Source organism: Rissa tridactyla, chromosome 2, assembly GCF_028500815.1.
Source record: "Rissa tridactyla isolate bRisTri1 chromosome 2, bRisTri1.patW.cur.20221130, whole genome shotgun sequence".
Classification (NCBI taxonomy): Eukaryota; Metazoa; Chordata; class Aves; order Charadriiformes; family Laridae; genus Rissa; species Rissa tridactyla.
The window spans coordinates 141,795,691-141,822,632 of NC_071467.1; the positions used below are offsets into that span (position 1 = coordinate 141,795,691).

General features: G+C 38.9%; 1 protein-coding gene across 2 annotated transcripts; it reads left to right on the forward strand.

Annotated features, from left to right (window-relative positions):
• Nucleotides 1-43: 43 nt before the first annotated feature.
• Nucleotides 44-26,232, forward strand: HEPACAM2 (HEPACAM family member 2). Of its 2 annotated transcripts, XM_054190986.1 has the most exons (11): nt 117-179; nt 2,319-2,838; nt 8,035-8,385; nt 9,409-9,693; nt 15,872-16,168; nt 19,081-19,206; nt 19,292-19,316; nt 19,439-19,476; nt 20,570-20,643; nt 22,588-22,700; nt 26,030-26,232. In XM_054190986.1, exons 2-11 carry the CDS (start codon nt 2,769-2,771, stop codon nt 26,037-26,039), a joined length of 1,389 nt encoding a protein of 462 aa, XP_054046961.1. In that variant the 5' UTR covers nt 117-179; nt 2,319-2,768; the 3' UTR covers nt 26,040-26,232. The 2 variants fall into 2 exon arrangements, with proteins under 2 accessions (XP_054046962.1, XP_054046961.1); XM_054190987.1 differs by lacking the exon at nt 26,030-26,232 and having other exon boundaries at nt 44-2,838; nt 22,588-22,704.
• The last annotated feature ends 710 nt before the right edge of the window (nt 26,233-26,942 follow it).

The following is a 26,942-nucleotide window of genomic DNA, read 5'->3' on the forward strand; positions in this document are numbered from 1 at the left end:
GGCTCCCGTGCGGCTGTGGCAGCCCTGCGGAGCAGTGGAAGGAGCCGGTAGTTTGGCAGCCTGCTGTTGGAAAGCACCGCTACACTCAAGCGGCCAACACCCGTGCTCTGCCCGGGCCTCGTCGTTAGGTTCATGGCGGCGAACGCCTCAGCTGGCACTGCTGGCACAGCAGGATGCGGGTTTGTGGGGGATGTTTATAGAGGATTTGAACATTGAGGTTTGTGTGTTTAGACTTCGAAAGCAATTATCTGAGCAGACAAAATGAGGTACTGTCTAACGAGAGAGACTAGCTAGAAAATACGCTTGGACAATGACCATTTTTTGTTTGCCTCAGGTTATTTCAGGCATTACACGCGTGGGTGTTGGGCCTGTTCACGAGGGGTGATGTTTTGCCTCACCAAAACAGGCTTGCATGTCTCAGTACTTTAGCTGCGTAGATCTCAACTAAAATAAAAAGTTGTAACTTTAAAAATCTGGTTTTGATCAATACAAAACATAAAAAGGAAGAATTTGTCCTATAATCTTTGCTTAACTGGAGATGACATTCAATACCAGCTGCAACACACAGCGACCAACACGCCACTGCAGCAGAGGGGTTTTCTGCAACTTGCCAAAAAGGTTGTCTTTCCTTTTGGAACTATTGGGGTCTGCACATAGGTCAGCTCAGCACACAGTTCCTAATCCACTTATTATTATTTAGCTGCCCAGCTGTCGTTTGTTCAGTGGCCAGCCCAGCCTAAACCACAACACTTGTTGCAGGGTATGACAGGTAAACGCGGGCGTGCAGCTCGCTGTTTGAACCGACATGGTGACAGAGGGAAGTCAGGAGCAGTGGTCCCTCCCTGCGTTCTTCAGCAAGAATTCATTACTTGTGGCTACCATTGGGGAATATAATCCACAGTTATTTCTGTGGAGAACCTCTAACAAGTTTAGCACGTAACAAAGTTACTTGTTAGTAGTAAAATAATTAAAATTTGCAGAAATAACAAAAGTATTCAGAATGTTACTGTTGCAAATAAAGTCGCTGTAATGCAGGTGCTTTTATTAAAAAGAAATGAGTGAGTTCTGATTAAGTCTAAATGCCATCTAACAATCAGCAAAGGATAGAAATCTATGGAAAGCATAATGTGCTTTTTTAGCATCCATTTTATTTGTGTAAGTTATTCAGTGTAAAAAATTGCAGCATATTAATGACATCAAGACCATATCCAAATGCTGGAAATAAGGGGACACACTTGAATAAAATAACTTGGCTAATCTGTTCTTTTTTTAAAAATTTTTCTTTGCACACATAGGACATTTAAACACCAACACAGACTTTATCCCAGTGTGAAAGCTACCATTCATTGCCGTTAGAAATTAATGGCAACCTGTGACCAATATTTTATTACATGCTGAAGCCAAGTAGATAATAATTTCTAACTCAGGTTTTATAAAAGGTTGCAATTGGATATACCTAGCCTACAGTTACGTGGATTAAGCAGGTTATAAACAGCAGCATTCAGGAGGGGCAGGACAGTGGACCCAGGAAGCCTCTGGGAATATGCAAAATACCCTCTTCATCTACTGGCTTATGTCAGGTGGTGACATTGTTTCTGGTGGGACCACTGTACTTATATTTTTGTTAACCTGAAATAACCCTCATGTTTCTTACATTTGATTGTACAGAGCTGCTAAGAATTCAGAAAGGATCTGGGTATTTTCACCTCCCTTCAGTAAAAACTGAGCATTCAGCCCTTCTGGTGGGGGCTTAGCACCTCGCAGGACCCTTGCAGTGAGGGGGAGGCAGTTCCCTGCTACCAATCCCTCCTGCACAAGGCAGGATGCAGTCTAGCCTAATATTTGTTAATCTATAATAATCGGTGTAAGTGCTGCATAGCGAAAACTTAGCATGTTTTTCTAGGGATATACCACCCCTGTTGATGCAAATATTTGCTGTTGCAAACTGTTACTGTGCGTGCAACTGTCGGAGGTTGCCTGGTTTGCTGCTGATAAGATTAGTACAGCGAGTGACAGCCTTGAACAAAATCCAAATCATACATTAATATTAATATTAATTAAACCCATGTAAGTTAATGCAGAATAAACAGTAATCAGCAGCTAACTCAACAACTGTGGTAAGCTGTCCACTCTAGCCACAGGATTCTTTGTTAGAAGATGTTAGAAGATGTTAGATAGACACTTCACATTACATGTTTAGAGAAAAGGAACAAAATCATCACCAAGTTATGCTTATGTTAAGGAAAATAATACAGAAAAGTTATGGGCTTGAAAGTGCAAAATTAAGCAAGTCTTGCTCTTAATATTTTTTATAACAGAAAAGAAGAGGCTGTCACTGGAAAAGATTGAGGAAAAAATTCTGAATACTACTTTGGAATAAGCAGAATGATCTAGCAGCACGGTATTTTTTATGAAACTATAACGCAAGCATGTTAATACCTATATAACCTGTCCATGGGGTGCGTTGACTTATTTTTATTAATTGAACGTACTTTGTATTCTGCGCCTCATTTATTACATTCTATGTCATATTTGCTGTGACTGCCGGGGAAGGGTTACGATGAAGTCAGAGGCAATGAAGATGGGCGCTCATTTAACAGGTGCTCCACTCCCTTTGTTCTTTGTATACACATATTCAAATCACATAAGGCAGGGGACAGGATAGGGCCTGTTAACTCATTGCTGATTTCCCTGGCAAATAAAGCAGCAGCTGCAGGTCCAAGCCCTGGCTTAGCACTGAGAAGGTGGTGGGAATTGTGTGGGGCAGGATGCTTTCATGGAGCCCTTTAGCCAACTTCTTTTGGGACTTACAGTGCAAAATATATTTTCTGCTTGTAGGTAAGAAACAGCATGAATTATATTTGATTGTCATTGTGGAAGTGTGAATTGGTTTTATACCTCTAAATTTAAAGATCTTCCTGTTGTGTTGTCAGATGTTTTATTTTGAGAAGTCAGCCTAAAAGCTTTCAATCAGATAGCGTCACCCTCTTTTAGGAGTGGAGCGAGAAACTTTTAGCAACTGACAAAAATTAGCACTGTACATAATCTGTAAATAAAACATGGGCATTGTTTACATATATATTGTCACATTTTATTAAGTATTATATACATTGTGTGTTCTTTTTAAGAAGTAAGGCTGGATAGATACTGAACCAAAGTTTATACAGAAGCTGTTACACATCTCTTTAAAAATGCATTACGTTGAGACAGTGCTGACACACTATTTTTTAGTTCACTTAGTGATGCCTTACAGTTAATAGGGAAAATTTATATTTAATATTTAAACTTACTTGGTATTAAAACTAAATTAAGCTTTCAATCAACCTAAGAATGTCTTCCCATTAATAGTACATTTGTTTGGTATCTGGGTGCAGTTTTTGTAAGTATACTTTTGTTATCCGTGCAGTTGGTAAAAAATAGATGTTGTGTGCTCTTTGACAGGAATATCCTGTGATCAAATGTTAGATAAACTTGTATTTCTACAAACTCTTGTAATTCACTTTTTCTGTAATTGTTTTTGTAAATATCATCAGAGGGAATATATACTATTACAAATGTAGTGTATCCTCTACTCATTCATGTGTAAGGACAATTTTTCTTTTATCTTCTTTGTTAACTTCATATACTGTCACCTAGTTTCCTTGATTTCAAGCTAAATACTTTGCCAAGACTTTTGGCTTTGTAACAATTGCAGTTTTATACAAAGTTTATCAGATTTCTTCTTTAAAAATGAAAACAGTGTTTGATAAAAAAATACAGTGAATATTCACTTTATCTACATTACGAATTTTTTTTACATTTTTTATTAAAATCCTGCAAGAGATCCTGGTGTGCAAGCAGAGTGCTTTATTGTACGGAGTTCATCAGAAGTCTCATCGTATACCCTTACTCAGAGAAACATGTTTCCTACTATGGGAAATGTGCAGCTTGTACTTCATATCATGGCAAGAATCGGGCATGACACAAAGCCCACCAAAGACATTGACCTCAAAGGCAAGAATTAGGTCAAATGACCAAGCTCAGTGGAACTTGTTCTTGGGCAAAAATCCCCAAATGGGGAAGAGTATGCCCAAGTTCCTGTTGCTATAACTGCGGGGTATAGGAATTGCAGATTTCCTGGTACATTATATCTCTTTTTTCTTAAGTGAGCATATTTGCCACTGATCTAATGGCACTGCACTCCAAGTTCAAGGTTTTTGGAGAGTGGAAGAGCTAAATGAACACTAGTGAAAAGCAGTTGAGAATCCAAAATCACTTTGACAAGGAGATGTGCATGTTAAATTCAGAGAACGATCAAACCTCGCTAAGCAGGTTTGAGTTTATGCCGTAAACTCAAAAGTTATGTCATAGTTTTTTATTTAAACTAAAGCTGCAGCCCTTGTTTTATGTCAACAACGATTCTGTTGTGCTTGCTAATACTGGTGACAGCAAAGCGAGATGGAAGCAAAGCACAGATCACTGAGCTCCAAATGGAGGTCATTTTGGTAAAACCCACTTGCCTTACAGTTATTATACAAAAAACTAGGTTTTGGAATTCCATCGTCTTGGGAAAATGTGTATTATATTTAGAAAGCTATAGAGATAGGCTTAAATTATATGGAATTTGTGCCTGATGAGAATGAAGTAAGAGTTTGGCACATTGGTTTGGTTTCACTATTTACATTCATTCAAGGATTAGTCATAACAGCCTTCAGTTTTACCTAAAAATCAAAACTTACAAAGTTAGTCTAATATTCCAGACTGCAAAATATTTGACCTCTGTTAAAGCCAGAAGTCTCCCAGCATTGCTGCTGTCAAACCCTAGCCTTCAGCAGATCACCAGTGTCTCCTAACAGCCAGCAAAGCCTGCGCTCACCCAAAGCCACCCCAAACAGACTCCCGGGGAAAATGGGATTTATTCCTTGACCACCTCTGTTCTTTTTAAAATAATTTGCCTGACTGCAGATCAGAATGTCTACTACTGACAGAATGTCAACCTGCTACATGGAGCCGCTTTTCCCCTTAATCAAGTGGAACCAAGTTAATTTACAGTTTCTATTCCCACATTTTTTAACTGAGAAAAAATTAAGTTTTCCAGCCACAATTCTCTTTATCTTACTCTGTTATTGTGATAACTTCTATACTGGTAGTCCATTTTCCTTGTGCTCACTAGACCTGGTTGGTGTTTGCCAATTTTTTGCACAAACAGATCTGTGAGAAATATTATTTGTTATACATATTTTATGATTATTCTGCAGCTGTTACTGGCTTCTTGTCCTACAGAACAATTGGTTATTGACAGCTAGATAAACCCCAAAATCAAGCAATGTCATGCGTAAAGAATGAGGAAGGATATGGGCAGATATTTTAATTGATCATTTACAGATCTCCCAGTGTTTGAGAGATGGTTTTGACTTCATTCAAGGAGATTTAAAAATTGAAATGTATTTGATGTGTTGTATGAGATACGTTTCCAACAATAAATATTTTGTGTAGGATTTTACTGAGGAATTATGCTCTTTTTTTTCAAATGGACAACAGCAGTTTAAATCTGATTTGTATTATAGGGTTCACAGGGAGGGAATTCGCCTCTGAGAAATGTTACAACAACCAGCAAAACTAATCTCCCATTAACCAGAGTCTAGTAAGTCCCTGAGTTGTGTGGCATTAGAAAACACTGCAAGAACACCAGGCCATAAATATTATTAAAAAAGGTTAGGGGAGGAGGCTTCAGTTTGATGTGCTTGAGGTTTTTCATCTAGAAAAAGTTAAGCATGTAAATATCTCTCTCCTGTGCATCCTCCACTTAAGTCTCTCCATATTTTTCTACACTCTTCTTCCATTTTTTGTCCCATTCTTCTCTCATCTCACCTGTCCCCTGACCGTCCATTCCACAGCAGTGTCCATGCAACCAGAAATCCTCTGCTTGCTTCTTCTTTAGCCCCTGAGAAGATGGGTTTGCCGGTCTTTCCGTCAAGGGATTTCACCGTCTTTATGCACATCACCCCTATAGTGCTCTGCCACGTTTTCCTTTGGTTTCCCTGCCATATCCTCAGAAATGCTGAGCGCTGACTTCTCTAGTTGAGTATAGTATTACTGAGCTTTATGAAAAGTAAAGCCAGCCACAAAATTACATTTTTAGGGGTAGATTTTGTAGCTGGCTTTCTATTGATATAAAACCTGCTAGTTCCTGAACGGACAGAATACGACCAGAGATTTCTTAGCAATCGGATCTTTTCCTGAAATACAGTCAGTATAGCTGAGATGGTTTTGTGCAGCACCTTCAGCAGCACGGACCACATTGCTGGCTGCCCACAAGACAGTCCCCTCCTATGGCATCTCTGCTCTTCTACTTTTCATACCCTTCCAGAGTACCTCTAACATTAATTACTGGCATTACATATTACCATGCTGCGTCTGTTACCCCCACCCCCTTTTTGTGTCCCTACCCTGATCCCCAGCGACAGTTTTCTTTACTGTTAGCTCATGGCAAACAGCTGTGCAGTGAGGTTTGAAGGTTCTAACCCAGAAGACACATACATATTATGCTACAGAACTGATATTTTTATCTTTTCCTGCTATATAACCTAGGAAATTAGACACAAATGAACCTTTCACCATTTCTTTTTGTCATAAAGACAAATGCTATGAAGGTAGGAAATTCAAAAAACAAAGTTATCTCTGCATTATATTAATCTGTAGTAGCACAGTCACATATTTTTCACACATAGCTCCCTTTACAGGTAGAAGGAATGCGTACTTCAGCGGGGGAGTTACTTTTTTGTTAGAGGAATTGGGAAGCACGTCAAGAGGAAGATGTTCGGTAGCAGGAAAGGAATAGATGGTGCATGGTGAACGCATTGCCTGTTGCCCTGGGCAGTGCATTCTCTGTGTTTCGAGTGCACTCCTATGCAGTGGTAGACAGATTACTTAACTTTTTTACACATTATTACTAATAATAGCTTACTTTTTTCCTAGGGTTTTGACTTAGCACTTGCAGTGTGTTTTTCAGCAATACTGAGCACTCAAAGCTGAGCGCACAAACCTGCAACTAAAGTCCATTGGAGTTGCATCTTGAACATACAAAAACATGTTTATCTGTATTTTGAAAAATCCAGTCCTTAATATTTCAAATTGATCATCCAAAATGAGTTGCTATTTTTGCTCTTACTTTTTCTATGTGCATAAATTCCTCATCTGTAAAGTCTTACCAATTGTAATGGTGTTGTGAAATCAGCTCATTAATGTCAACGCTTCACACCTGTCTAAAGCTGGCACAATGAAAAATAAAGTGAAAGGGAAAGATGATGATTAACTCAGGAGTGGCCTTTTTTGCCCCTCTAACTGAGGCAGGACTCTCAGAGAACAGGATTAATAATGTGTCTGAAAATTTTGCTTTTGTGCTGTTTGTCAACAGCAAACCTTAATTCTGCGCCTTCCTAAAATTGAAATACTAGACATTTGCAAGTTTAGTAATGTTTCTTGAATTTAGTCTTACGTGTACAGTGCAGACGGCAATAATAACTATTTATCATTTTAATCAGACAAATTTGTGGAAGTGCTGCTTGTTAGATTTTCAGTCAGTTTCTCAGTATAACTGCCAAAGTAACAGTAAGAAATTTTTCCCTAGCTAAACCCAGAAAAAAAAATAATCTTAAAAATAGAGTTTGCAATACAAGACTGTTAGACAGTATAAACTCTAGAAATTGGAAATATTTTAAAGGGAAAATATTTTAAACATTAAGGTAAATGCAAACCTTTGACCTTATGTCAGACTTTCAGCAATAAAAGATCCTCTACCTAAAAATGGCAAATATCCTTCCTTTGGCTTTTTGCGTATTTTAAAGCTGGAGCTCTATAGCTAGATTCAACGTCACTGACGTCAATGAGAGTTTGCCGCTTTCTTACTTGAAATCTTACCGAAATCTTACACAAAAAAGTGTAAACTTTAAGTCTGAGAGTTTTTTCTCTGGGAGAATTTCTCATTTGAGCTTTCCAGTGTTTCCATTTGTGTTTTGGGTTTGTTTATTTGTTTGTTCTTTCATTTTTATGCAGGTATTTGTTCGGCCTTAAAGTTGACGGTACCGTCTCATACCATCCATGGTATTGCGGGACAACCACTCCATCTTACTGTTGACTACAATTTCAACGCTACAGCTTCTGAAATCCAGATAATTTGGCTTTTTGAGAGGCCTCAAAGTAATCCAAAATACTTGCTTAGCTCTGTAAATCAAACAGTAGTTCCAGACTTGGAATATCAGCACAAGTTTACCCTCATACCACCAAATGCATCTTTGATGATCAATCCATTGCACATCAGTGATGAGGGCAATTATATTGTAAAAGTCAATGTCCGTGGAAATAGGACAATAGCTGCCAGTCAAAAGATTCAAGTAGCTGTTGATGGTAAGTTAATAAAATATAGTATCTTCATTTTGAAAATAAAATGGCAATACTCTTGATTTACTAGTTCTTAGTATCCAGTTACAATAGTGTAAAATTTAATCCAACCGTACCAGAATAAATACTAACAATTAGGTTGCTTTGTTTTCTACTGCTGCTGAGCACAAGCAAAAAAATTAATATTAAATTAGACAAACTTCTAAGAAATAATGTTTCATAAGGCTCTGCTGTGCTATCAATCATGAGGATGCATTAACTTTCAAATAGTCTTTCTCCCTGGACAACTTTACCTTTGCCTTCTGAAACTACAGAAGAGGAGCCATTGACTTCTGCTGGTGACCTTGTGTCTGTAAAAGAAGCCCAGATCTTAATTCCTAAAATACTGAAGTTCCCTCTTTGTACTGTGCTCCTTCATGGGCATACTAAGAAAACAAAAAAAAGGAAATAGGTAAGAATGATCTAAAAGAATGACAAGAGGCTACTGTAATTTATGGATTATACAGAGGGAGCCCTGTGACTGTTGGGCTTGAAATAATTAAATGAATGACATATTGACCTGGCAAAGTTGTAACTGCCATTTAACTCCTCTGCTCGTCCCAGTTTGCAGCCGTCCTCATGACTGGATCGACAGCGTATTTCAGCGGTGCCCAGTGTCAGCAAAGCTGCAGGCAGCCACCCTGAGAAGTGGCACACCGCGGGCAATGTCATGCTGGGCACTCTTTGCATTTCAGTGGCCACAGGGATGTGCCTACGAGGCAGGAGCTGGAGGCCATGCTGTACCTGACTGCAGCCTTTGTTCTATTACCAGTAATATCACCAGCCAAGTTTTATTTAAGTACTAGAACAATTCTTACAGCCACCAGCTGAGAATACGGCTTTTTTTTTTAACCACATTTAATAAATAAAATTTGAAATCTGAGTACTTCCCAGAGAGGATGATGACTGCTATTTGTTTCGTCTTGCCAGTGAAGACTGTAATACACCGGCTGTCACTTTTATAACTCTTCATATCTCTTTATTTTACAGTTCCTGTCACAAAGCCAATTGTATATACTGAACCATCTTCAGGGGCAGTGGAGTACGTAGGGAATATTACATTAAAATGTACTGTGGAAAAAGGTACAAGGGTAGTGTACCAGTGGAGGAAAAATGGGAAGCCTCTCCATGCCAGTCCTACTTATACCTTTTCATCAAACAATGCAACAGTTCTAATTGTTCCTGTTGTAAAAGAAGACATTGGGAACTACAGCTGTCTGGTATCTAACCCTGTCAGTGCAATGGAAAGTGAAATAATTGCACCAACCATATATTGTGAGTATATGAAATATTCATAGTTACCTTTATATAAATGATCTGGCTGGAAAGAGTGCCTCTAACTATGGAAACGGGCAGAAAACAGTTGAGTCAACATTATATGTGAGCTTGCATTCAAAATGAGCTTGTTTGTAACAGCTCTAACTTACAACAGTATAATAAAAAGTTACTCAGTGTGATGTAGTTGTGAAGATGTGTCCAGACTGCAGAATTCACACAGGAACTTCGTGAATTCCACAGGACAGACATCTTCAGATCTGGAGGAGATGTGACTCAAATGAAAAAAGTAATCATCAAGTGGTTATACATGAAGATATTTTTTAAAATGGAGACAGCAAACTGTATCAAAAAGCTAAGTACAGCAAGTGCCAGGCTGAAGAACTGGTATTAGTGGTTTTCCTCAAGATCATTTCAAGTCCAGTCCTGTTTAATACTTCCATTAATGACATCAGCATATAGATTGGGAGTATGTCACTGAAGTTCACCTGTGACATTAAACAGAGAGGACTGAATGACTTTGACAGAGTAATAGAACTGGTATGAAATTTGCTAGTAAAAATTAATACGCATACACTTTTAGAGAATAAAAAGCATGAACTGCTGATGAGATGGAGATTGGTTGGGAAATATCTGAACTGGAAGTGAGAAAGACATGTAATTCTGGGGACTGTTGGCAAAGTATTTCCAATAAGGAAATAAGGGGAATACTAATGGCACACAGACTATGAGAGAACATGTAGAATATTGTGTGCAGTTCCTGCACATCCCAGAGCAATGGTCTTGAACTGGAAAGAAACAGAACAGAAAGGAATGCAAAAATTAGCATTTCCTTTCCATGTCAGTTGGGAAACATGAAGGAGCCAGAAGAGTTGTGTAAAGGCCAACGTTTGCAGAAGAACAGACCATAAGGTAGCCTTATATTTTGACTGGAAATGATAGCAGAGGGAAACTAACAGTGAGCATCGACTGAGTTCATGAATGAAATGAGTTGGGGGAAACAAAAAATTGGTTTAATCAACATTCAACAGTTACACTTTAAATCTTAGGAAAGGCACTCTTACTCTGTTCCTTATCCCTCCTGTACTGTCAAAACTGAGTGCCTCCAAGGTTTGCAAATAACACATGCTACGTATGTGATCTTGCCAGGCTCTGATCCTCATGTCCTTGGGGGTCAAAGTCCTTTTCAGAAAAGAGCTGAGATCCAGACAAGTCAGGATCTACTTTGCCACCAGCCCTCTTCAGATATAACCAGTTTACTCAGTGGCACAGTATGGGTGGCACAGTGCAAGGAATGGGACTGGATTCCTGTCCAACCAAGGGCTGGTGCTCACTCTTGCTTTTGCCAGGCTCTGTAATCTGGCAGCTGGTAGACAACCCATGCCCTGGGCCTGGAATGATTGCCCTGCCAGCGTATTCAGAACCTACACTTCTTACTATGTCATGTTTTCCTCCTCCACCTTTCATCTCTGGTTATCCATTCTGCTACTTATTTATTTTCAATTATAACTTGGAAGAATTGGATTAGATGATGTCTTGCATCTAAAGTGTGTGTGTGGGGTCTCTACACTTCACCAGGAGAAGAGAAAAAGACTTCCTAAATTAGTGAAAACTAACACGCACAATGTTAGACAAGAGCTGATCCCTTAGGTGCAACTTATAAAGTTGTCAGCAATGCAAACATGAAGGAGCTGCTGCAAAAAGTCCTAAACAGGGCAGATGTGAATTGAGTTTCCATTCACATTAGAAAGAGGAATCGTAATAAAATGCTCTACAAGGAAATATCCAGCACTGATGGATTTTTAATGTATCATTACCATAATAAAAAAAAATAATTATCATATTCTTTCCTCAAGGTAGCACATTTCTAAATGCCTGCTTTTGTACAGTCATAATCTCAGCTCACTTAAGTGCTTAAAGTGCTAAGAATGAGAGCTGTATGCGTATGAGTGTGCTGCCCCTACTCCTTTTCTCACTTTAATGAGCTACGAATGCACCTTATACACCTCTCTCTCCAAAGAATAGTTACACAAAACTCAGGGACCCTGTATGCGGCACAACCTGACAGCCGCCTTACAATGCAATAAAAGCAGGTCAGGCTAGAAAAAATATCTGCCACTCTTGCTACCTTTTGGACTGCTCTGTTCGTTTGTGGCACGGCCCCTTTGGCATTAGAATTTCTGACCTGTTGCACACAGGATTGGCTCCAGAGCACTTACCACACTGTGTCCGGTTTTGGGCCCTTCCCTACAAGAAAGACATTGAGGTGCTGGAGTGTGTCCAGAGAAGGGCAACAAAGCTGGTGAGGGGTCTGGAGAGCAAGTGTTATGAGGAGCGGCTGAGGGAGCTGGGGTGGTTTAGCCTGGAAAAAAGGAGGCTGAGGGGAGACCTTATCGCTCTCTACAACTACCTGAAAGGAGGTTATAGAGAGGTGGGAGTCGGTCTCTTCTCCCAAGTAACAAGTGATAGGACAAGAGGAAACAGCCTCAGGCTGCGCCAGTGGAGGTTTAGATTGGATATTAGGAAAAATTTCTTCACCAAAAGGGTTATCAAACATTGGACCAGGCTGCCCAGGGAAGTGGTGGAATTGCCATCCCTGGAGGTATTTAAAAGACGGGTAGACATGGTGCTTAGGGACATGGTTTCGTGGTGGTTTTGGCAGCCTTAGGTCGATGGTTGGACTCAATGATCTTAAAGGTCCCTTCCAACTTAGACAATTCTGTGACAGGTGTCTGGGACACTTCCACTGACAAGGTGTGCGCCCTTCAGTCTCAGTTCTGGTACTGCTTCCTCCCTTCTCCCTCACTCAACTACATGTATTTTCCAGCAAATTTGAAAAATCTTTTGAAGTTCTAAACTGAAAACCTATTTTTGACCCAGTGTTTTCACAGAACTTCCAAATCTCAAAGTTACATCAGTGTCCACATTTATGGAACTTTTTGCTGTTTGAGTGATTGTGTCATACAGCTCAAAAGATCTATATGTATCAAAAACTTTGAGATTCAGTCTTTCTCCACATGTAGAAATACTGTTCTAAGTATTTGCACTTTCATAATGTACTTTTAATTTCATGAGAACTGAGGATTTGCTTTTCGCATAATTTAAAATTTGAAAAAATCATTAAGAGAAAACAGTGCAATGCTGGAAGACTGCAATACTTGCTCTACTGTCCATGTCCAAGTTAGCGATGGGAGTTGGGATCTGACTTCCTGAGCTGTACGAAGTCACATAATCCGGTCCAACCTCTGCTCTGCCTGCAGAGGTGGTTTGTCTCCCAGCTCCCAGTTGTCAATAACAATCCAGAACAGGCCCCGGGATCTCTATGTGCCATATGTCATTGCTGCGGGGGAGTTACTGGAGGTGATAAAAAAAAAGGTCACCCACAGTAAATACCTGCCATCTGCTTGGAAACTGTAACAGTCTCGTGGTGATAGGAGCAATTGGAAATATTCCCACAGAGCAGTAAATTGTTACTCAGAACAGATGATTTATTATTTTACAAGTCATTTAGTTAAGTGGCCTTACTGGGACAAGAGGCAGCTTTCTGTTGAGAACGATACTGGAAAGGAGAAGTAGAGATGAGGGATCCATGCAGGCTGTCACTGTGCTCTTTTACTGAGAATCAAAGGCGGTTTGTTCTTCATTTCTCACTTATATTATTCTGCTTCACCATTAGCTATGATGAAAATGCACCCCAGAACATGGCTACTGCAGTAGGTTACCCAGAAACAAATTATTTCAAGATTGAAGTAGCTGCTGTCGTGGAGGCTGCAGCAGAACCTGCTGTGCTGTGCTGAGGAGTTGAATTCAACAGACTAAGTGGAATTTCCGTCCTTGGGACTTCCCAAAGCTAGAATAAATTTGGTCCTAGAGAGGAAATGATTAATTACCTTCAGAATCATCCTTGAAACTGTGTGTATCCTTCAGCTACCTGGTGCTTAGGGATCTCGATGATGTGCGCGATGCCCGGGAGAGGCAAAAGACTGATCCAGGAGAAGCAGAAGGGTTACCCAATGCTTGTGTTGACTTCATCAAGGAATGCCGCTTTTCAGACCTTGCCAAAATTTGACTATTTCTTAAGAAAACCTTCCTTTGTTTTTTCCAAACAGTTCCCCAGCTGGTGTGCAGCAGTGTTTTTATAATGGTTTCTTTCGACCTGCAGCTTTCATACAAAAATGTAGTTGTGTTGCTAGTGTTATCTGTCTATGCTGCACTGTTACGATACTGCTAAAAAAGCACAAGTCAATTCTGATTCTTTTGCAGACTGTGGTAAATCTCCCACTGTAGTGAGGGGGCACGGAGACCAGTCAGCTATTCTTGCCATTTATCTATTTTTACATACATCAAACGTTATATTATCAGTGAAAATAAAAGCTAATTCTTCTAAGAAAGAATTGAATAGGAGGTACTACTGAATCGCTCTGAAAAGTAAAAAGAAAAGTACGTTCCTGCCTATAAATAGTACGTGAGGGGTTTTCCTTTCATTTATGAAAGAGACAAAGTTCAGTACATCCCTCTCCTTTCCCATCTGAAAAAAGGGAAGTAAACCCCTATTAAGGACGAGCCCGTGTGAGAGGCTGGTGTTCTGAGCCATCCACGGAAGCATTCAGCCCGAGGGAGGTCAGCCAAGCCAAAGTAGCAGTGATAGGTCTGCCTGCGTTTCCCAGAAATGCTTATTACAGGGTCAGCCAGCTCTTGGATACAGTAAAGCAAATGACTCAGACACTGCAGAACCTGTGAAGTAGCAGACCAGCACCTAGAGTTTTAAAAATGCCTTTATTCTTCAGAGTGGCTCGTGCCATGTAGGTGGGAGCAGAGCTAATTCATGCTGAAGTGAATCTGTATTGCGTTTCCCGAGTAAACATCATGCATGATGTTGGGCCTTCCTCAAAATGAGACTGCAAAAAGCTTACGGCTATGAAATAAGTTGAAAAAATTAAAAATTTGACAAATTTTATGGCCAGTTAACTAATTTCACAAATGTTGTGAAACATGGACATTTGGTTAAAAGTGGACTAAACCGAGGTCCTGGTGTGATAGTCTGCATTCTCTCATCTAAGCCTTCACAAAGGAAAAAAACCCAGAGGCACAGACAAAACGGCCTATTTTGTGCTGCATGCTGTTTGCCGATGTGTTCCTGAAGAATAAATCATTCTCATAAGGAAAAAGACAGACAGCAAACAGAATTCTGCATGTTAGAGGAAGGTCTAACGCCAGCCTGAATTTCCTGCTGAGAAACAGTCTGAAACGTGCCAGCGCGCCACTTCATGTAGCAGGGAATTTCACATTCAAACCCAGCTACACTATCTCCATGCTTCCAGACAACCAGAGGAAGGTGGAAATATTACTTGATTGCATTGGCTACAATGGGCATATATCTGCCTTTTTGCTGTGCCATTCTGTGTGAGGCACTTGTCAGCAGCTTTACTGAACTTCGGGGATCCTACCAAAAAGGATGTCTCCTGGTCATTCTACGTATTTTCTTCTTTTGGCTTCTGTCAATATTAGGTCTGTGCACTTCGATTATGCATGTAAGCCCTTAGGGAATTAGCAACATTAAAATGATTAGTTCTTTTGACTGGAAAAAAGTAATTTAATAAGGCATATTTTGATTTTTATATTCTCTACATTAATTTCTATGTAGATCCCTGTAAAAATAGATTTTAACATGTAAAGACATAAAACCCCCATGATCTGAAATGATCTATTATAAACAGCATGGGAAATATTCTTATCATATTTAAATATATTGTTTCCTTTCCCATTTTCCTATGAAGATTACGCTAAAAATACCTAGCTGCTCAATTTTCTGAATTATGAGCACATAACGGTCAGACAATAGTCCAACAATAGGAAGATCTGCTCCTTTACTTCACAGCTTTTCCAACTGTTTTCAGTTTTAATTATTTTTATCGTACTGACCGATGCATAGACCTGTGCTTTTTCCCTAAACAGCGATTAGATCACTATTAAGTGGGTGTAGTCTGAGATAAAGCTAGTACAGGTCAAGCTGTTGAACTGAAAGCCTTTTAATTGAAATGAGTGAATCCAATGCCAGCCGTTCTAAAGGCTAGCCTAATTTCTAGTCTAAAAATTCTAAGTTTATAGATATGCTTCTATTTAAAGTTTGATTATATACTTTAATTTTTCCATTATGTTTTCTTTTTTTTCAATGCAGATGGACCTTATGGACTTAGAGTTAAATCAGATAAAGGTCTGAATATAGGGACGGTGTTTACAGTTGGCATGGGGGAAGTTATACTGTTCGACTGCTCAGCAGATTCAAATCCACCCAACACCTATTCGTGGATTCAAAGGGCTGACAATACCACTCATGTAATCAAATATGGACCCCATCTGGAAGTTGTATCCGATAAAGTGCCCCAGAAGACAATAGATTACATGTGCCGTGCTTTCAACAACGTGACTGGAAAACGAGATGAAACTCACTTCACAGTCGTCGTTACTTCTGTAGGTAAGAACATTAATTTATTGCTGTAGCTGCAACATCTGAGCAGAGTGTCAACGCCAGAAAAAGGAAATAATTCTTAGAGGCAGAATATATATCAGAAGTGAGGTCTTGCTAACTATGTATGGCCCTTCAGTGGCATCCAGGCTCTACTCACAGTGTGACACAGCTTGGGACAAGACCCACTAAGATGCTGAAGTTTTGTGGGAGTTTGACGCTAAAATATATTTGGCCATTTGGAGCTTTATCCCTTGAGTAGGAAAACTTCCTTGGTAGGCAAACCCCATCATGACCAAGTAACATGGCAGTATTATAGTCTCTAACGCTGTTTCTTGCATTTTGCCTTTACAAATGATAAAGATGAATGCAGAGAATGAGGTGGAAATCTGCTGAATGCCAAGGTGGGCCTTTCCTCCCAAGGGCAGGTTTTGTCCAAGGCTCACTGTCCCACAGTTTTCAGGAGCTGTGAGCCCTGGGGCCACCAGGTGACCACTACATGGGATAGTTTCAAGCATACATTACTGACTAAAATAACCAGGCTCAACATATTATATATATACATACATATACACACACATATACACACACACACATATATAAAAAACCTATAACTATATATAAATATATATAAAATAACCAGACCTATCAGCAGTGAAGGTCTTTAATATTTTGCCAGTGTGGTTAGGTATTATAAGAACCTTAGTTTAGTGTATGATAATAATGCAAGCTGTGAGGATGAAAGGTTTTATTACAATCTGTTCACAAAAATTATTTCACTGCCGTATTTATGAATCTATGGATTGACTGCTAGGTTCTGCTGAGCGCACACCTTTATTTCTCGTACATTATAACCTCAGTTCCTGTATGAGATTGCATTGAACAGCAACAAAGCAGTTTTTCAAAAAATTTCCAGAAGCACACGGCGAAGAACAAGATATTGAGGAAGTCTGATATCTCTTATTAATACAGATCAATACAAGTATTTTCAGATAAGGATTGTACTCTATTAATGTTCAACAAGATAGAATAGATTGCCTTTTAGAAAATTTAACAAAGCAATTTCACCTGTGTAGAACAAAGAGCTCAGCCATTTGTTAGTCAGATAAAAAAGGAAAGCAGATGTCCTTCATTCAGGCTGACTTCGAGATTCATCTCAAATCCATGGCTTTAAGTATGCTGGAAGGAAGATGGGTTGCAATTTGACAATGAGAATACTGCACTTCAAAACTAAACAAAACTAACTTGTGGTTAGTGGAGAAAAAAAAATGCAACCCGAGCTACGTGTTCCTGGAAATTAAAATTACATTTCTCCAGGAAATTCATGCAAAATATGATATATATATATATATGTGAATTTTCATCATAAGTGTTAAAAAAATCCTTTCAAAGCCCAAAAAGAAGGGAAAACTCTGCAGCTTTATGTTTAGTTGCACTTAAAAGCATACATTTCCTAATTACAAATATTTTGCCTAAATAAAGCTTTTTAAAACACTTCATCCTGTGTATTTTGAAAAAAAAAAAAAAGAAAAAAGTGCAGCCATTTTCTTCTTGATGAATATTTATTCAGATAGCACGAATTCCAGCTGTCAAGCCCACACTTTGCGATGCAGGACTGACTGAAGTATGAATTCACCCACGAGGCTAAACCTCTGAGATCCTGCTCAGGCTAAATTCTGGTTGGAACTGAACAGAAATTTTACAGCATTAGACATAATAAACAAAGATTATGAATGTTATTCTATATCCCTTCTCCCTGAGTTTAAATTTGAGTTTAAAATTGAAATTATTCTTTTCAAAGAATATTTTTAAGGTCTCAGCTATTTCTTCAGCGTTTGGCTTGGTTTTTTTTTCTGAGGAAAGCAGTACATTGAAAGAGTATGAAAAAAATTTGGTGAAATTGCAGTGATTTATTTTCCCATGTCTTCCTGATGCAGCTGGTTTGAAATCCACATATTTAATCTTTGGGATAACCACCGCGCACACAGCCAGCACATCAGTGGTGGTGTACAGGAGTTCATAGAAGTACTAGAAACACATCCAGCTAAGTAATGCACATTTGAATTGTATTATAATAAAGCTGGCATTGACAAATACGCAGCATTAATTTACCTGTACTGATTGTGACATGGCCTTTAATTACCTTAATTCTGCCCAATTCAGAGCAAAAGGAGAAAATTAAGGGTGCACAAGCAACTGTGTGTGGCATTTCCTAACTTTCATATTCCTGTCTGCAAATTCTATGCAAGTGCTTTCAACATGCTTTTGTGTATGTGACTTTATACGTATTGTGTTTGGTTTGTATTAGTAAATCCTGCTAATTGTGTTGTATGGGGAAATAACTGCTGCTAATACATATCTCAGCAAAAGGCCTGAGCAAAGGAAAGAAATACTTTTGATATATTTAGACGTGAATACAAACAAACATTATTTATTAGCTTCTGATGGGATCTGATAAACAACCAGACTGTAAGCGATCTGAAAATCTTTCGAAAAAACACAACAGTTCAGTTATCCCCTCCTACTCTACAGCTCCTACACCTAGGAAAACCCTCCCACCTATCAAAAACTGTTCACTTAATTGTCACCAAAGTTCTTGGTAGTTTGGTGTTTCTATGCCTAAAATTAGAATATTCATCTACTTTTTGTGATTCCGTATTCATGGGTTACATTTACTGACTTTCCTTTAGTTCTAGGTACCAATCCATTCTGGACTCATTTCTCATATGTGTCTCATTGCTTTTCCAGTTCAGGAGATTTGTGGCAGAAAAAAAATATTACCACCTCGCCTCTGTCTATTTTGTATCTGTATGCAGGTTTACTAGCTTCAGGTGAATTTCAAAAGATGTATTTTTCAGTGTCATAATAGCACATTGTACAGAAGAAGAGACTAAATACAGTACTCATCTTCTTTGTCACAGGATTGGAAAAGCTGGCCCAGAAAGGAAAATCTTTGTCATCTCTTGCAGTAATAACGGGAATTTCATTATTTTTGATCCTAGCTATGGCCTTTTTATTCGTATGGAAAAGATATCAGCCACATAGAGGTATGTAAATGTTAAGCACGCTCCAGCTCTTCTTTTGAACCATCAGAGCAAAAAGAATGATTTTTTTTTTCTCTCTTCTTTTCAGTGATACAACAGAAGCTGCAGAGCAGGTACAAAATAAATCATTCTTAGGTCTTGAAGTCCTTTCCATCAAGAGAATTGCATTTTATCGTATTAATTTTCTTTCCTTGGCTTGCGACATCAACCTGTAAAGCATGTTTATGTTTTCTAGGCCAGAGGCTGATTACAGAAAAGCACAGACATTTTCAGGTAATGTTAATGAAAGAAATGGGAGCATAAGGTCAAAATCTATACCTGGAAAAAAAAAAAAAAAAGCATGTCCACATCCAAAAAAAAAAAAGAAGAATGGAAGGGAGAAGTGTGTTTTTTAACTTGGGCTGCACCCCTCTATGGTAGCTTACTTAAGATAAAACCAAAATGACAACAGGTCAAGCGTGGGTTTAGCTCATGCCTGGAGTTCACAGCAGTATGTACCCTGTTGGCTTGAATTCTAGCTGTTAATCCCAGTAGGAATCACCTCTATTCTGTTGTTCTCACCAATATGAAATAAAGGAGTGTTATTATGGGATAGCAGAGAGAGGTGGAGAGGTGGAGAGAGGTGGGATAGCAGAGAGAGGCCATGGGAGGATCACACTTCCTAATGTTCGTGGCACCAATCAGTACCAAAATTGTGATATGTTAATATGACATTACGGTATATATATTTTAGCCTCTGCCACATTCTGTACTACCTTTCTCTGTGTCATCAGGACCCAGTGTGTTTTTGTCACTTTTCCCCCCACACCAGGCTGGGCAGGAGAGGCTGGTGAGCGGCCATCCTCTGGAAGGGTAGCACTTTTTTCCCATCCCTTTCTACCAAAGCATCAGAGCAGGCCATAAACTGCTACATGCGAGTGGACAGGGAAGTATATGAAGCTTAGGAAGGTAAGAAAAAGTCACAGGGGGTCCTTCACCTCAGCAAGTGGTATCGGAGGAGAGAATTGGAGGAAATGTCTTTCGTGCTGCAGCCTTTGCTGTTGGGCGACAGCAAAGAGACAACCAAGAGTCTCAAATCTCCTGGCCAGTGAGAAGGTAGAGAAGGATACTCCCACCCTAACTACAAGTTGTATCTGAAGTCCCAGATACAATTTGTCACCTGGTTTAATAATGATAGAACTGTAGATCATAGAATCAGAACAGTTAGAGTTGGAGAGACCTTAAAGATGAAAGTGGTTTAAAGCAACTAAAAACCCCAATATTCAGATATTTTTAAAATTAGTCTACATTACTTTGCCAGTCATTATTTCCCAGGTTCAAATTACACCTCGATACCTTTTTTCATGTTTGTTTGTTCTAACTTTAGGACATGAAAGTGCTTTGGATGATTTTGGGATATACGAATTTGTCGCTATTCCTGATCTTGCCAATGGTTCTAGGGTATGTGTTTTTACATCATAAACGGATGCTTTCTTTTCTATTTCTTAAGGTGTACTAAATATCTCTACTAGAATCCTTCTGTCAGTTTTATTCTGTTGCTTTTTACAGATGTCTATATGACTCCATATTCATGGCTATTTTTTACCCAGTACTTACTCTTTCTTTACTGTGTTACTGGTTCTGTACTTGTATCAACACGGTGCAGTAAGGAACTAACCAAGCTCTAAAGACAACAATTCCAGTTCAGCTACCCCATATTAAAAGAATCCTGGTAGTGTTGGGTAGCACTGAACCACTTGTGTCACACAAGCAAATAAACTATTGTGGTGCCATTCTCTCCCTCGGCCCTACTATTGCTGCTCATGCAACGTACAACTTTGGCAGTGCAGAAAAGCCTCAGGGGGGTATTTAAAGTTTTCATTGTAAAAATATGCAAAAGTTTTCATTGTAAAAATATGCAAACTAAATCTCAGCTATATTTCACAAGAATTATTTAGTTAGCTTCACGTACTGCAGGGGAGGACTTAAGCACAGGAATTTTGCTAGCAGAAAAAGCCCTGCTACTACGTGTGCCACTTTTCTGCATTGGGGCTTTGCTGACGTGACTGTATAGCAGTTGGAGATCATTCTGATGTGGTGTAAAAGAGCAAATTAAAAACGAGAAATAGGGCCACAAAATTTAGGGTCAACAGACTGAAACTGTGAGGGAGTAGAAGCAGCAATTTCCCTTTGCTAGGGAGAATTTCTGGCAAAACAATCTCGTACCTGTGGAGAGCGTCAATATGGTCAGGTAAGGGAGAGCTCTTAAAACGTGAGCGCACAGGGTCACATCAACAGTCACACCTATTTTGTTATTATGATTAGTTCTCAGAATACATGATGTATTAGGAAAAAGCAGCCATAGATTAATAAACCCTTTTCTCTGCTGAGGTTAGATGATTGAAATGGACATTTCTAGGGCTAGAGTGCTATTGTAAAGGTAGAGGACAGACTTTTACAGCAGCAGAGATAAAAGGCTTGTAGAAAACAGAGGAGCCAAACTGCATCTGTGAAAGTTTATGACCGACCGTAGGAGGCTTATTAAGTACAGAGATCAGGCCCAAAATCATCACAGCGTTAGGCACGCTATGATATCCCATAGGCTGATCACGTCACAGAGTCACATTCTTGCAGAATCAGGGCCTTAGTAGGAGGGAGAGAGACAGGTGACGAGGACAACAGAATGGATGCACAAGCAATGAAATCTATTCTAATTTCCAGTAAAATTTCAAGAAACAAGAGAAACTCCACTGGCTTATGTTCAGTTACTCAGATTTATGGCATTGCAGATAAAGTCAGCATTTGATCCACTGATTCTTTTTAGTTATTTAGCAGAAAAAGGGAATAATAAGAAAGTGGAGATAATGACAAACTGGAGGTTGGGTATAGGCAGAAAGACTGAGAATTCCTTATGGATGGGGAGTCTAGGTGTTGTGTTGACATAAGAACAGATTTGTATACTTGATATAGTGAACAATTTCATTATTACTTTATTTATGGAAATTCCTTGCTGTTCTCTGTCTTTGACACGCTGGTGGGAGTTTTATGCTGAACCTTTTCCCTGAATATTTTCTCCTTTTTTACTGTTGATTCTCCTGCTTCTCTCTTTATTAATTGTTCCTTCCTTGGCTTGTGGTACACTAATATAAAATACTTGCTGTATGAAATGCAAGAGCTGCATCCTAGATCTTCTGAGATCCTAATTGAATTTAAAACTATTGCTTTTCGTACTATAAATGTGATGAAAAACTTACTCAAAGTGAAATGTAAACTAATAGAGATGAACTGTTAATTCCATTGATAGGGAAAAGTTAAAAAAACCCTAGAAGTTACTTTATCAGTTTAACTTCTGTTGAATCTTTTTCCCATTTGTACTTACAGTAGGAAACTCTTTGCTACTTTTAGGTTTCAAGTCAATCTGTTCCTGGCTCTGACTTTGTCCCAGGCCAGGATGTGCTTAGCACAGTTTATGAAGTTATTCAGCATATTCCTGAGCAGCCGCAACAAGACCATCAACAGTAAGTTACAGCCCGTGTTTGCTCACGTGGTAGCTCAAAGACAAATAATTTTGCATCCAGAACAATTTCCATTTTTGTAGCTGGTGTTTGATTCCAGCAAGAGGGGTAGCGAAGGAAAACAGGTATAAGCTACACCAGTTCCTACACTGTTTCCTATCCAATCCCTCGTTTTTCCTCAAGACTCTGGTCTGTTGTTTCATCATGCCAGTTTTGTCGAAGTGTGCAACAAAAAAGATCTTCAAACACAATTTCAAATGAAAATTCCCAAATTCCCAAATGTTTTAAGAGGGTGGCTATAGTTTTGTGGCACTGAGACATCAGCAATTCCCACTGAGCAGGTTAAATCGTCAATCAAAGCAGTTTAATCGGCAGCACGGCTTCCAGACCGGCCAGCTGTGTGCCAGGTAGAGCTGGGGGGAGGCTGCGATGTTGAACCTGCTGAGCTGATCAATAACTAGTGGTTGTTAAAGTGGTCACTGAAATATTAATGGCCAGTGCTTAGTTACCTGAGTAAACAATGTCTTCATCTGTATCTTAAGAGCAAAAGAATTCTTGTTTTGCAGTAGCCTGGCTGGGAACTCCACAGAAACACTGTTGCTGAGTTAAATACCAGGAAGACCACAGCACGTTGTGCTTATGCAGTTAGTGGCTGGTAGTCCTGGTTTTGTTCAAGTCACTTACTTCATAGCACTTCTTGGCATAGGAAGAATGAATACACTGTAAAGTTTCTGTAATTGCGGTATAGCTGCCATAAATCTGTTGTGAATATCGACAGTCTTTCTTACAAATTAAGAACAGCACACAAGACTTTATTTGCTAACAAGCCTATTATATCACATTTTTCATATTTTTATGATGTGTTCTGTTTCTTTTATGGTTGAAAAGGAAAATACACACTCTTACCAATATACTATCAGTTGGCTGAGTAATCACAATGTTTATGTGACTGCATTAGCATCCAGTACTTACACTATTAAAAATTTTGTGCAGGTTACATCTTCAACTGTGTGTCCAAATTATGCATCCAAACATGCAGCCATGCTTGTAAAAGCAAGCTGATCAGTGAGAAAGCAATAATGAATTGCTAATGACATTCTTGTTCTGCTTGGAGTTACTCACTTTGAACCTTAAGATGATTTTTCAAACCAGACGTAAAAAATAGCATTCATAAAGTACATCTTTTCTCATTCTTCCTCCTACATGTCTTTCTTCTCAACTTTTTCACTGATACATGACCCCTCTAAAAAAGAATAAATTCAAAGTAAAGGTAACTTGAGCTTTGTGACAGTTCAGATTTCAACTCAAACTTCACAAAATATATTCTGTAGTTGTAAAGGACACATTTGCATAAACCCATTTTGCTGCTCTTTTCGTATATCAAGATTTTTAAAAAGAAACATAGGAAGACAATTTTCCCTAACAAAACTAAATCTGCTAAACATGATAATGGGTTAAGTACTCAGATTAGAAAGACCACTTCCATGAATTTTCTTCCTGACCTGCCGCGAAGGAGCACTCTGAGTGGTAAATAAAGGACAACCAAGTTGATACCGGTACTTGCAGCAGGATGTTTCAGCATTCGGTGTAAGGGAAAAACAAAACACCACAGAACAGGGAACGGAGCTGGGAAAGTAATTCCAGACTCCTGTAGTGCAAAGTAATGATTGCTTATGGATGGATCCCACGGACTTGGTATGCAGCCATCTGCACAGTAATCAGCAACGTTCATGGGAAAAATGATACAGAACTTGCCTGCGCTCTGCTTACAGCAGGGATTTCTCTTCGTACAAAACAAAAGAACGAATATTATGGGAGCTGAAATGGTTTGTTGGTAAAGTGATCATTTTAGTTTTATTTCCAGTGGTTCTGACTGGAACTGCTGTAGTTTCATAAATTTATTATAATTAATGTGCAAAAAAAAAAGTAAAAAACACTGTTTCATTCTCAGATTTACAGTCTGAGAATCTTTCAGAACCTCTCTTTGAATCTAACTTCAGTGTTAGCTGATGTTCTCTCTGATGTGTGCTAGCTGATGTTCTCTCTCTTGCTGTTAGAAATCCCAGTGATGGTACCAGCAAATTTGTGGACTAGCCAATGCCTAACACCCTGGGAATAGCTTTTTCATTCCACTTTTCCTTATGCTTTTATCAGCCTTTTTATCCACTCATCCACACATGCACATATGCCTCTGACATTCTAAATAATTACAAAATTGTAGATGTGCCCCAACTCTTAAAAAGTAAGAATACTGCTGGAAACTAATTAAACTCTTCAACTCTCTTGGGTTTGGACTGACAGACTCGTAACCTAATTGCAGTCAAAAAATGAGCTGAGATGATAGCTGGCTTTGCACTTTATCATTCGCAGGATGATATTAGTCACTGTTCACAACAACTTTTTGCAGATTTACCTCCCCTGCTCCTCCAAAGAATCAAAGGGGAAGCACAAAATCAATTTTGGGGGAAACTGTTCTTCTCCATCTCTGGGCTCCACAGTCACAGGACGTCACGTGACTCACATACTCCACTATTTCATTAAACAAACTCTTTAGAGCCTTTTGGGGTGGGGTGGGGATTGTGTATCCTTGCACGTGTTTTAAACTAAATATAAATCCTGTGACGAACTGGACAACAGGCTCTTCCACACATGAAAGAAATCAAAAAATGGCTGCCAAAGCTAATGAGCAAGAAGTTTACCCAGCTTTTATACATAGGCACTGACAGCTCACAGCTCTGAGAGCACAAACTGTTTGTGACTTAGGTTTCATTTTCATTTCAAATGAAGATAATTTCACATCTTCTCCCTCTCCTGTCATACACGCTGTTCCTCTCAGATCAAGCATTAACCGTTTCAAAAGTTTCTGCTCCGCCAGCTGCTGGAGAGCCATGAGGCTGCAAACCCTTGCCAGGCAGTTCAGCATCGGCTTCGTTCACCGCGGACTACACTGGCTCAGCCCACCAGTGCCGCTACCCTAGAGCAGGTGCTCAAGTACATTACTGTTGGTAATGTACGAGCAACTTGAAATATCTGTACTGATAAAGCATCCATGTGGGGCAATACATTAGCCAATATGTTATTTATGGCTCAGGCCTGTCTTGCCACTAGTCACATCTTTTCAAAACTCGTGATCTTATGGATACTAGAAATTCAGTCAAATATCGGTGCATCATAAATATGTCCCCGGAGCTGTCTCTCATGCTGAAGAACCATATCGCTTCTGTGATTAGAACCATTTAGAATTTAGTTTATTTATATGTTTGCACCAGTGTACTTTAAAGAAAAGAAAGGCAGCATTGTAGACAACTGTTATCATATCTGTTTTTTCCTAGATGTATATGACAACATGGGAACAGGAAATCAAAGCACCTGAAAATACAAAAAAGTGACTTCTTTTTCTTTATTATATATTGAAAGGAAATACCAACAGCTCCAAGAATGGCAAAGGATTATGCCAGCTTTTCTTGAAATACCAATTTCTCTTCAGACTGACAACACCTTTCCTTCGGGTGCTCCAAATTGCCCATTTTTTTAATATTGTTTTTTTTGCTTCTTATTAATTAATAGGGCAGTTTGCTTCTTTTTAACTAATAGTTTCTTAAAAAACATGTGTTTTTTTTCATTCCTTACATTTTTTTCCTTATTTTTGAATACAAACAGCTTAAAAATTGCAATATAAAACCTGTATATTTTATTACAATAATAGGTGGGAGGCACAGGGAGGAATCAGGCCCAAGATGCCTCCCACACTTGTTTTATTAAAAAAATGGCAAAAAATATGTGTATGGGATTTTTTCATTGCGGTTGACTTTTACAAGAGAAGGTCTTCATATTGGCATGAAAAGTAATAAATGCAATGTGTCAGATTGGGGTTTAAAATAAATTCATTCTTTTAACTCTTTTAATGTAGCATTATCTTTTAATTTACCAACACAGAAACTGATCTGTCAGGCAGTTACAGTTTAAAAATGTACATATGTATATTATTCAAAATAATGTGTTCCCATTAAATTCTCTTTCCTTTGCATTTGAACTGGTTTTCTATTTGCTGCCGAAGAGCCTGTTTCTCATTGACTAGAAGAGCAAGTAATATTCAAGTAATTTCTGCAAGCTGCAAAATGTTCAAGCTATTTATACATTAAAATTATAATTCTGCAGTGCAAATGAAACCAATCTTACTCTGTTTAAACAGACAGTGGGCTACAAGTCCCTTCACGAATAGAGGAATCCTCTTTCATAAACTTT